Raw genomic sequence first — 13,282 nt, 5'->3', positions numbered from 1 at the left:
AAGGCAAAGAAATCCAAAGGAACATGCTTTCATTGTGGAAAGGATGAACGTTGGAAGAAGAAATACAGGATGCGCATTGCGAGCCTTATGACAAGAACTTTTGAAGAGACTATTTCTGTCATAGAGAGTTCTTTTACAGTGAGCTCCAATTCCTGGATATTTGATTCAGGCGCTAGTCAACATATCTGTAATACGATGCAGGGACTAGTGGGGAGCAAGTCACTGAGCAATGGGGAGATGATTGTGCGAGTTGGGAACGGCACTAAAATCTCAGCAAAAGCAATAGGCACCTACATGCTTAACCTACCCTCTGAGGAAGTCCTGGAACTTAAAAATTGTTTATATTTTCCTTCATGTATAAAGAATTTGATTTCCATCTCTAAGCTTTTACGAGATGGGCACTCAATATTGTTTGACAAAATGAGTTGCACTTTATACTTGAACGGTCGTATTATCTCTCATGGTAATATGATAGAGGGACTTTTTCACCTAGAGACGAATAGTGGGTTGCACTGTATTGAAAGCGGGAATACCTCAAAACCCAAAAGGGCTAGAGAAGATGTTAACCAAGAAAAGACGTGGCATCTTAAACTTGGACATGTGAACCTTGATAAGATTCGCAAGATGTCGAAAGACGGATATATCCACCCATTGGGTAATGACCGGATGGGTACTTGTGAATGTTGCTTGAAAGGGAAGATGACCAAATCTCAATTTACTGGAAAAGGAGAGCGTGCCACTGAAATTCTAGGGTTAATCCACACTGACGTATGTGGACCTATGTCTACCACGTCGAAAGGAGGCTTCTTCTACTATATCACATTCACCGACGATCACTCTCGGTTTGGCTATGTGTATCTTATGAAGTACAAGTCAGAATCCTTTGAAAGGTTCAAAGAATTCAAGAATGAAGTTAAGAAGCAAACTGGGAAACAGATAAAGACCCTAAGATCAGATCGAGGGGGTGAATATCTGAGTAATGAGTTCCTAGATTATCTCAAAGAGTGTGGAATAATATCACAGTGGACTCCTCCAGGAACTCCACAACTTAATGGAGTTTCTGAAAGGAGAAATCGAACCTTGATGAACATGGTTCGTTCTATGATGAGTTCCGCTGATCTACCAGTAACATTCTGGGGATACGCTCTATATACAGCAGCTTACTTGCTTAATAGAGTACCTTCCAAGTCAGTTCCACAAACGCCCTATGAGATATGGCATGGAAGAAAGCCAAGTCTTAAACATGTTAAGATTTGGGGTTGTGAAGCATATGTCAAGACGCTTGAAGCTACTAAGCTTGAAGCGAGATCAGTAAGATGTTATTTTGTGGGATATCCTAAAGAAACTATGGGATATGAGTTCTACCATCCTGACGACCAGAAAGTCTTTGTCGCCAGAACTGCTAAGTTTCTAGAGGACGAATTTGTTCTCAAAGGAACTATAAGCAAACAGATGGAAATTAATGAGATTAATAATGAACCACAAACAAGCACTCGACATATTGACAATCCTGTTCCTGAACCCCTAGCTCCACGTAGATCTGAACGGGTTAGTAAGCCACCTAAGAGGTATGGCTTAGACAATGACTTTGATGAATTGTACCTTCTAGGTGACAATGAAACAAAGGAGAACCCTAGAGACTACACTGAAGCAATGTTCGACATTGATTCAAAGAGATGGCAAGAGGCCATGAAATCCGAGATGGATTCCATGTATCAAAATCAGGTCTGGACTCTTGTAGACCCTCCAGAATTATTGTACCTGTTGGAAACAAATGGGTCTTCAAGAGGAAGATAGGCGTTGATGGGAACGTGGAGACTTATAAGGCTAGACTAGTAGCCAAGGGTTACAGGCAAAGAGAAGGGATTGATTATGAAGAAACTTTCTCTCCTGTAGCCATGATTAAGTCCATTCGGATTTTGCTTGCGATAGCTGCATACCATGATTATGAGATATGGCAAATGGACGTGAAGACGGCTTTTCTGAACGGCTACCTAGAGGAAGAGCTCTATATGACTCAACCCGAGGGTTTCGTGTCCAAGTCTGAAAAGACTAAGGTATGCAAGCTTCAAAGGTCCATTTATGGACTTAAGCAAGCCTCCAGGAGCTGGAACATTCGTTTCGACATTGAGATCAAAACGTTTGGTTTTACTCAAAACGAAGACGACAATTGTGTTTATCAAAAGGTCGTTGGGGATGCAGTTGTATTCCTGGTGTTATATGTATATGACATATTACTATTCGGGAATGACACTGCAGTACTTTCTTCTGTAAAAGTGTGGTTGTCCAAAACCTTCCACATGAAAGATTTGGGAGATGCATCTTATGTACTTGGGATAAAGCTCTATCGTGATAGATCCAGAAAATTAATTGGATTATCCCAATCTATGTACATTGATAAGGTGCTAAGTAGGTTCCAGATGGAACAATCTAAGAAAGGTTTTCTTCCTGTTGGACATGGAATTCACCTTTCTAAATCCATGGAACCTAAGACTCCTGAAGAGATACGGCAAATGAGTTGTATTCCTTATGCCTCAGCCATAGGAAGTCTCATGTATGCCATGATATGCACAAGGCCAGATATTGCATATGATTGAGCATTACTAGTCGATATCAATCTAACCCAGGATCAGAACACTGGGGAGCTGTCAAGACGGTCCTTAAGTACTTAAGAAGAACTAAGGACATGTTCCTCGTGTATGGAGGAGCATCAGAGTTGCGAGTGGAAGGCTATACAGACGCAGATTTCCAATCTGACGTCGATGATAGAAGTTCCAACTCCGGATATGTATTCACTCTGAATGGTGGGGCTGTCAGTTGGAAAAGCAAGAAGCAAAGTGTAATTGCTAATTCCACGACAGAGGCTGAATATGTCGCTGCAGCTGAAGCCGGCAAAGAAGCGTTCTGGATGAAGAAGTTCATCACTGAACTTGGGGTGGTTCCAACCATTACATCACCAGTAACTTTGTACTGTGATAATAGTGGGGCGATAGCTCAAGCCAAGGAACCCAGGGCACATCAAAAGAACAAGCATATTGACAGACGCTTTAATATCATTAGAAGATATGTTGCCGAGGGGAAAATCAACATCCTCAAAGTTGCTTCAGTCGATAACGTAGCAGATCCACTGACAAAGCCAATGTCTCAGATCCAGCTTGACCGTCATATGGAAAAGATGGGTATTAGATACATGGGACGATGGCTTTGAGTGCAAGTGGGAGATTGTTGGAAGTATGCCCACAAAGCCACTCATTTGATGTAATAGCTTTTTGGAATACTTATTGTGTTAAACTTTTATATGTTTAATGGAGGGCAAATCTTATTGTTAATCACTATTTATTGTATCATGTGTTTAAGCAATAAGGGAATCCAAGGAATGTATTTGATTAAGAGATAAGTGATCTAATGAGTTAGATTATCGAGACCTTTCTCTTATGTTCATTCCTAAAATGTTCCTAGCCATAGGATTGCTAATTGGGCATTGACAATCCGCTAAGGCTAGTATGTGTTATGTTGACTCAATCGTGAGTATAACTAGTCTCAAGTCATTTGGTGTTGGACACTAAGACAAACACATAGGTGCTCGAAAGAATACTCGAGTACACTGAACTACGATCAAAAGAGAGTTCGAACATACATGTCATGTATGAACTCTAAGGTTGCAATATGCAAAGTAGTCCTTTGACCTGAGGCATCATCGATGTCTAATGGTTAGGTCCTTGATCTTTGATCATGTCAACGGCATTCCTTTGGAGTGTCCACGACATTGTTGGGGTCAAGCTATCTAGTCATGTAGGCATATGAATGTACAACAAGGGATCTCTAACCTTCCATGGTGGAGGGAGAATACTCTAAGATATGATTCTAAAGTCTTTGGCCAAAGCAAATGAATATGACTTAGGAAGTTTGTTCCAAATCATATTCAAGGGAATCATATATGAAAGTATCACATTGGATAGTAGACATGAAACAAACTATCGCTTAAACAATGTGATTAAGAGTATTGTATTAGAGAAGGACCGTATTGCATTGTAGTTGTAACTGGATAGGTTCTCCAACCAATTCTACTTAGCTTGGGTAACCATGACATACTGCTAGGTGTCACTCATGGTTTGTGGAAGCCCAAATGATTAGGTAACACTAATCATTAAAGGGAGAATTGAAATGTGGTTTCAATTCACAATCAATAGTTAAGAGTAACATCGCCCACTGCCTCGCTAATTGGAACCTAATGGATCGTACACCGAGTAAGGATGTATGTGAAGAAATTATATGAAATGGATAAGCAATTAAATGGTTTAATTGAAGAATGGTCAAGATTAATTAATTAGTTAATTAATTTTACGAAAGGTTCGTATTGGGCTTATATGTTGGTTTTGGGTTTCGGGGCCCAAAAGCGTTTTGGTCCAAAAGGCCCATTATGTTTAAGTTGTATGAAAACTAAAACAAAATGGGCAAATTAGCCCAATAACAAAGGATGGCCGGCCATTAGGGTGGATGGGCAAAGTTTGCTTAATTACAAGTTTGCCACTCACCAAAGAAAAGGTTATAAAAGCAACTTTATAGCTATTTTCTCATTGGGGTTTTTCTTGTTGAAATTGGGTGAAACATTTTCTCCATTTTCTTCTAAGGAGGCCGGCCACTAAGGGGAGGGACATCTAGCAATCTCTTCTTCCCTTAGTCATCCATATCATCTTCACAAGATACAACCTTGGTGAAGAGACTTAGAGATATCAAGCTTTTGGTGTTTTGGAGAACAAATCCTTTTTCCTCAAATCATCAAAGGAGCACTAAAGGGAGGAAAACACAAGGAGGATTCAAGGAGCTTGGAGGTGACTTGAAGGCCCTCCACTTGGGTGAATCCCTTGTGTAAACAAGGATGAGCTTCAAGGGTAAAGAAACTCTAAATCTTTACTTCTCTTTAATGTTGTTAAAGAGTTTATTTTGGTTCACCATATACTAGGCTTTGAAAGTCATGGGTTTTATGAATTGTTTTTGGATGCATGCCTACTTTAAAGTGTTAATAGCTTGCATGTGTATTCAAATGTTCATACTTGTTCTTAGCTAGGACAAAAATTTTTCCTTCAGTCATACGGAATAAGCATGGTCAATCTTAGCGAAGTTGACGGACTTCACTCACTGCTTCAAAATAGGTTAATAGTGACAACGTTTCTCCATGATCCATCTATGCAGCTTCGCTGCCGAAGTTGTTGGGTCCATGATCGGACTTCTAAGGTATTAGTATTTCGATCTGCCTTACTCCAGCAATGAAAATTCATGAACCACAATTATGGTATTCCTAAATAGTAGGTTAACTTGTTGAGAAATTGTTTTTTCTAATGAATTCAGTGGGGGACCATGATTTTCCAAGGCCAGAGTGAGTCAAATTTGAATGTTGTTACCTTAAAAGTTCGATCATGGACTCACCAGCTCCAACTCCGGGTGGTGCTATATCAGACGAAACAGGGTGCTGTTGGAAGTATGCCCACAAAGCCACTCATTTGATGTAATAGCTTTTTGGAATACTTATTGTATTAAACTTTTATATGTTTAATGAAGGGCAAAGCTTATTGTTAATCACTATTTATTGTATTATGTGTTTAAGCAATAAGGGAATCCAAGGAATGTATTTGTTCTAAGAGAGAAGTGATCTAATGAGTTAGATTATCGAGACCTCTCTCTTATGTTCATTCCTAAAACGTTCCTAGCCATAGGATTGCCAGTTGGGCATTGACAATCCGCTAAGGTTAGTATGTGTTATGTTGTGATTTTCCAAGGCCAGAGTGAGTCAAATTTGAATGTTGTTACCTTAAAAGTTCGATCATGGACTCACCAGCTCCAACTCCGGGTGGTGCTATATCAGACGAAACAGGGTGCTACCATCACTCTACTCCGGGGTACTAGGTAAAGTCCTAACAACTCCGTTGGATGACCATGCATGTTCCATACGTGATCTGATCTGAATATGAACACAATCAGATCCTATAAGTCTCTTGGAGTCCTTACAATCTAAGGATAGGCCTGTGCTGCAAGTAATCACAACTCCTAAGAGGATGCAATATCTATTTACTAGATATCCTTTAGGATTCTCTCGTCTTAGAACGAGGACTATATCCTAAAAAGGTCTATTTCCTACACTATAAATACACCCACCTAGGGTTCATCCATGGTAACACAATCTATACACTTCAATTCTCTTACTCACTAGAGTCTAAAAATCATTCACTTACTTGACCGTTGGAAAGCTTTTGGCATGAACACCCATCTCCCCCCCTGGGTTTAAGGATTGCTCACAATTGTTTTACTGTTTTGCAGGTTGCTCAAGTTTACTCAGATTTGATTCCAACATTCAGGTATTTGATGTTAGCAAGCATTCCACATTCAAAATACATAATTGGGTCAAATCAAGCATTAAAAAAAGATTTTTTTAATAATTTTCCTTAATTACCTTAAAGGCAAAATTTTTCCTCAAAGATTAAATAATAGTCCAACCCTAAATACATAAATACTCACCAATCTATGTACTCACTTTCTGATTTTGGCCGATTCAAAAAATGTCATATGTTCTTTATTTTTTATTACCCAAGAAAAGTTAGTAACATATGTGCATTATTTTTCAAAACAATAAAACATTTCATAAAATATTATTGGACAAAATCAAAAGGTGAATAATCACAATCAAAATGTGAGTACTCACTAGTGAGTACCCAAGTACAATCCTAAAAAGAAAATATCAACAACATTGGTCGAAGTAGTGTGAAATCCCGTCCTCATATTTCACTATTTAAAATTACGTATTTCGTATTCTTAGTTTCGATGCGTTTATAATTACGGCGTATAGTTTTTTTTCGATAAGTAAAAGGATGAAAAAGACCTTAATGAACTAAACGTACTTTTCGATGATGTATTTAATTCCTATATGTTTTGTCATTCTTATTTACATATTTGGATAGAGCTTGACCTCACGAGTGTGTAAGGGAAAACTGTTCACCAAACGGAGCTATAACGAACGAGATATATACAAGTAAAGACAAGGGCAAAATTATCATTTGACCATTATCTGAAAGGCTTCAGATTTGCTGGAGCATTGATTTGGTGCCATTTATGTGGCTAGGATGGGGAGATAAGGAGAGAGAGGTGGGAGAAACAGGCGAATTAGAAGGAAAATCAAGGAGGGGAAAGGAGGGATGAGAGAATGAGGGAATCAGATCCCTCCCTTTAACTCGAGACCCAATCCGGCGGCACCATGTTTTCTGACGCCTTTTCAGGCATTTTTTTTCTGGTGATTCGTAGCCACCCATCACCTGGAAGCAACTCAGCATTAAGTCATTTTCCATTTCCCCCCAAAACCCGAGTTGATTTGGTGTCTTTCTGTAAGAATCAAAGCCGAGGGCTTCGTGCGTGTAGGCAACAAATCCGCCATTTCTGAAAAAATTTCCATCGACCACCACCACCCTTAGGCATCTCTTGAGTCCAGGAATATAGCCCAAACAAGTTTGCGGGCGGCAGAGCTGCAAATTCAACGAATCGAGGAACACCTATTTCTAGGGTTCTGACGGATCAACGATGTTTTCAGGCGTTTCCTGGACGAATTGGACTTCAGCCTAGGTATGAAATTTGTTCCCCTTGTTGTGCTCTATAATCCTATAAAATTTGGTAATTTTTGGAGTTAGTCGGAAAATTAGGTTTTCGTTTGCTGGAAACCGTCGCATGCAGCGTTTGGCCAGTGGGCCAACTTTAAATTTCTAGGCTAAATTTGATATTCTAATTTCATATTTGACCTCCGTTCGATGAAATTCTGTCGTTTGGACCTAGTTCCATTAGGGTCCACCACTTGACTAATGTAGCAAACGAAGATCCAACCGTTAGATTGTCAATAAATGTTAATATGTTATTAAACGTAATATTTGAGGACCTTAGGAACTTACAGATTGGAAATCCGAGGTACGGATCTTCCCAAATTGAATTTCTAAATTTGTAAAACCAAACATTGACCGCAATTTAATTTTAGTGATTGGCGGAGATCCGACAGTTGGATCGTTCTAAAACTTTAGAATATTGTTCTAGAAGATTAATGAGACTCTTGGGAGGTTACAGATCAGAAATCTGTGGGCGGATGTTCCAGATCGAATTATGTAGGGTTGCGGAACCCACCATTGACAGAGAGTTGACTTTTGGTCAACATGATTCAAATCGTTCTTAAATACTAAAATTAGTACTATTAGAGATTAAGCGAAGTCTAGTGGGCCTACATTGGTTAGTGAGTGACTTTAAGATATGTGATATGGTTATTACCCTGATTTTGTATTTAGTATCCTTTGTGGATATCACTTGATTTTATAAATGTGATTTCTATTGAAATGTGATATTTTTTTTTTATATTTAGCCATTGATCTATGTTTATTAAATGTGATTTGACTTGTGTATTGATGATATTTTTGAAATGTGATTCGAAGTGCTTGTTGAATTGTTTGATGAAATGTGAGGGCTCGTAGTGAACCGTTAACCCATTGTCCTGGGGTTTGTTGCTTCGAAGCTTGTTTCATATCTAGTTTCATTGTTTCATCTCTTATTTTGTTGAGCCATTCTAAATTGAGTAACTTGATTCATGTCTTGTTTCTTCGAGTCGTTGTTATGTTTCCTAGACTTCCACTCAGTTCCGTTGAGTGGTACAGAACCGGGTTCTGCTGGGATTCCATTGAGTGGTCTGATTCCCTGCTCCGTCTAGATTCCGTTGAGTGGTCCGGAATCGTATCCACTTAGATTCCGTTGAGAGGTCCAGAATCCCTTTTACTCCGTGATTCCATTGAGTGGTCAGGAATCGTATCCTGATTTGGATTCCGTTGAGAGGTCCAGAATCTCGTTTGGTACTTTGATTCCGTTAAGTGGTCCGGAACCCAATTTTGTAGGATTTCGTTGAGTGGTCCGAAATCACATCCTTGACTTCGCTGATTCCTTGGATTCGGTCTAAATTGAGAAAGCTTCAGGGATGTAGGCTTCTCCCGAACTGTGTCGCTCTAGCCCTGCATTTTGGTGTATTGTATGTGTTATTGATTGATGTGATTGTTGAATGGTGTTGGAAAGCATATGTGTGTGTGAATGGTAAGATGACAACTCTTGCTTGGCTTATGATTGATGTGTAGTGTGGTACTCTATGTTTTCTGCTAGGAAGTATTTTACGAATAGTTCATAGTTTAACAAATAGTGAACTACGAATGGCTTGATCTCATCGGAGGGTACGAAGGCAATCTAACAAAGAGGTTAGATGCAGCCATAGAGTATACGAAAAATTACTACGCAATTGGATCTTTCTTGTGATTGTCCATATCCTGGAGGCGGGGTATGTTAGATATACGAGTACTAAGTGATGTCACATGTCGATCATGTACGTATGTCAGGATTGGGGCGTGACAATTAGATTTGAACTCAAAGTTAAAATGAGACCTCCCCACTTACAAATGGAGAATATTTTCACTAAACAGTAATACTAATGACAACTAACGATATTACAACTGTAGTCGTACCTAAATCCATTCGGACATTAACAAAGCAAATTCTCTACAATATATCCCAATACATATTGGTATAGTGTCCACATTTTCTTCCGTGACTAACGACTTGATCTAATATAGTTCCAATTTTTTGTAAATTATTATTATTACGGGTAGGATGAATGATTCAAAATTAGTACAATAATTTAAAGGAAAGAGGGGTCTGTGTCCCATATTTTCCACACTTCTGAATATAGACAGGTCGTAGTTTCCAACACTTTCGTCCGGAACCAAAGACATACACATGGTTCCAATTTTTTTTTTTAAATTTAAAAAAAAATTATGTGGACTTCAACAAAGCAAGTTTTTTTTTGGGAAAACGGAAATATCAATAACCGGGCAAATATGTCAAAGAGAAACAAGAAAGCCTACACCGAGGCAAACAACCAAATAAACTACTAGAAAAGAGTAGTGCAAAGGGGGGTCAGAAAAACCACGACGACGCATCTAATGCTAAAGCGTCTCACCTTGCACTACCAGAAAGCAATTAGGAGGAACAAAGAAGGTCATCATTACACAAAACATGAATAAAGGAAGATGGGGACCTATCGACCCAAATTAAATCACATGCTTCCTTACAACGCCGAGACGCCAGACGGTTCGCCGCCAACTTTTCCACACTATATCCCAATACATACAGGCCATCGTGTTCCACATTTTCGTGCGTCTCAATGCTACCAAAGTTGACGTAGGATGCTGACGTAGTAGCCTTTATGTCCAAAAGTATGCTAATGCTAATAATGCCATCACAATTCGGGTAAAAGTCTTGCGTTGAGGACATTCGCGGACAACACTAAACCACGTACAACAGATATCCCTTTTGAACACAATATTAAGGGTAATATGATGTTATTTATTCACATGTTATAATATAATGAGATAAAATAATTTAACAATTTTAAAACTTAAAGTAGTAATTAAACAAATAAATATGTATATTATAAAATATATGAAAGGATTGGTAATGGATTGCATCTTATACAGTCCTTCAAACATTCTCTCTGCAACTACATCTTTCATTCTCAGAAAATGCAGTCCTTTATTCTCTCAATTACTACAGCGAAATTCATATACAAAAATCTTGAACCCTAACAATTGTGTGACTTAACTCAATTATTCTCCTCTATAATGTTAGGGAAAAAAATGAGAGGTTCATAATATTCTATTTTATTTTAATTGAAAGAAGACTCGCACCTCTACTACTACAATATAGTGGTATTTATTTTTTCCTAACTTGTAAGTTGAAAGTCTTAAATTCAGTTTTCCTAAAGAGGAGTTCAAAACCATAAATAATGCCAAATTTATGGTTAGGTGATTGTGTAGTTTAGTTAGACTTCCACATCCAAAATATATTTGTTTCAAGAAAATAAAACTTCGGAGAAGACCCGTATACCACACGTATTGCAACAGTGCATAGAATATGACGGGAAGGCTTAGTAGACCTTTCCTTCAACAGATGAACATATACGTTTCCTACATGCATCGATCATATACTTTTCTAAAAGAAAAGTAAACAGATATGACAAACGTAAATTTCAAACGTAAATTCGAAGAAGCAGATCTGCTTATTTACCAAAGCAATTAGTTCCAATTTGTTCCAATGTTGCATCATCAACATGAATTTCAAAGGTTTCAAGGGATTGTTAATTGTGTTAACAAATATCGGGAAATTAAAGTATTACATAGCAACATAATATCTAGGTCAGTGATCGATATTATTGTTACCCCAGCAGTAGCCACGTTTTTGGTGTTACGATTGCTTATTTTTGTTATACTGACAATTTAATTACCTCGAGAAAGTTTGACTAATCTTCGTACTTCTCATGCAAGTGGTAGATTGTCATAGTAGTTCATATCCTCTTTCCTAGTTCAAACTATCTCCATCCTTGTCTAGACTATGTAGAATATCGTTTGTAGTACTAGAAAAAGTTAATCCTCTCATAAATTTTACTTGTAAAAGTAAGCCGTTGTAAGTAAAGAAATATAGAAGTAGGGTTTTGTTTTATCAGTTCGGCGACGGTTTGGTTTCTTCAGTTGATAACGCAATGTGAACGTTCAACTTTGATAGTCATGCAAATAAATTTCCACATCCTCAATTTCTCAGAGCTCATAATATCAACATTTACCGTTCCCCGCTATTATAAATATTCCGCACCATAACATCTCATTTGCCCATCCACAAAGAGAACAAACCATTAACATGGGGTTGTGCAATATTTCCCTAGCTCTCCTTTTCATTTTAGGCTCAGCCATAATACAATCCTCTCATGCCCAAGACACACCCCAAGACTACCTCAATTCCCACAACGCCGCTCGAGCAGCAGTAGGCGTTGGTCCCTTGACGTGGGATGACAATGTAGCAGGCTATGCACAAAACTACGCCAACCAACATGTTGGCGACTGCAATCTCGTGCACTCCGGTGGGCCATACGGTGAAAACCTTGCCATGAGCACTGGTGACATGTCGGGAACAGCGGCTGTGGACCTGTGGGTGGCGGAGAAAGCCGACTACAGTTATGAGTCGAACTCGTGTGCTGCTGGAAAGGTGTGTGGGCATTATACACAGGTGGTTTGGCGTAACTCGGCTCGTGTAGGGTGCGCAAAAGTGAGGTGCAGCAGTGGGGGTACCTTCATTGGATGCAACTATGATCCCCCAGGCAACTATGTTGGGGAGAAGCCTTACTAGCTATGGAAGAACAACAACCACTCTAGCAATTTTTGCTGATGGATATATCTAAGAAGATAAGTAGGTTATTAAGAATAAAGAAAATGAATAAATAAGTGATGATCGATCCTTTGTGTATACCTTCCACTGGCATGGTGGACGGTAAATTTCAATTGATCAAGAATTCACTCTTTTTTATTTAAAATAAATTTTGGTAACTTGCTAGTAAGACATGCATGCTACGATCAAAGTTGCATAATTACTTGCCTAGCTTGAGGTCCTACTATTGCCTCAACCAAGAAAACCCTAATTTACATTATTTGGCTGAAACGATGAATGTTTGTGGTAAACTTCTCTTGGTAATCTACTACACATATTAATTAGAAAGAAATTACTGGCTTGTGACCAAGCAATTATTTCTTGCTCCTTGTCTTTGATAGATATAATGCCGGTTTGTCAAATCTATATATTTAAAGAGTGCATAATGACTTTTAAGTGCTAATAACTATTCCATAAATATAAAGGGAAATTATATGGTGGAAATGTGAGATCATATTTGTGAGATAATTATCAAAATGTTTTCTATTTTTAGTTTTCATTTTTATGTGTTTGAGTTATGGAGAAATTATTTGGAGGAAATATGGGATGAAGAAGAGTGGAGGCGAAAATGAGGGATGAAGAATACTGGTGGAAGGGAATGAAGGAAACAAAGAAAAATGAACAAAAAACAAAATCTTCAAAATAAATACAAGTTAAAAATAGTTTTTAGTTTTTATTTTAGTTCATTTCCTTAATCACACACTTTTCAACATATCTCTCATAATCCTACCATTTAAAAAATTAAGTTCCCTAATGATATTTTTTCAAACAAATGTCCTTAAGTTCATTAAAACCTCCAAATTCTTCCCTTCTCTACTAGATTGTAATCTATTTAGTTTTTTTCAATTTAAATTACGTGACTTGTGTTGGTTTTTAGTATTTGATGTTGTTTTTTTAAGTTATGGATTGGGAAATAAGACTGAAGAAAAACTCAAAGAACGAAGAATGAAAGTTTTGTATATTTCTG

General features: G+C 38.1%; 1 protein-coding gene across 1 annotated transcript; it reads left to right on the top strand.

Annotated features, from left to right (window-relative positions):
* The first annotated feature begins 11,725 nt into the window (after window positions 1–11,725).
* Window positions 11,726–12,445, top strand: LOC126623244 (pathogenesis-related protein 1-like). Its single transcript, XM_050292066.1, has one exon. It carries the CDS (start codon window positions 11,752–11,754, stop codon window positions 12,235–12,237), a length of 486 nt encoding a protein of 161 aa, XP_050148023.1. The 5' UTR covers window positions 11,726–11,751; the 3' UTR covers window positions 12,238–12,445.
* Window positions 12,446–13,282: the final 837 nt, after the last annotated feature.

The sequence above is a fragment of the Malus sylvestris genome, chromosome 5, assembly GCF_916048215.2.
Source record: "Malus sylvestris chromosome 5, drMalSylv7.2, whole genome shotgun sequence".
In the NCBI taxonomy this organism is placed as follows: Eukaryota; Viridiplantae; Streptophyta; class Magnoliopsida; order Rosales; family Rosaceae; genus Malus; species Malus sylvestris.
Note: the sequence above shows the minus strand (reverse complement) of the source record. Positions and strands in the feature narration are given on the sequence as shown.

Coding starts and splice junctions, on each gene's coding strand:
- LOC126623244 (XM_050292066.1), top strand. CDS start 11,752: ATGGGGTTGTGCAATATTTCCCTAGCTCTCCTTTTCATTTTAGGCTCA.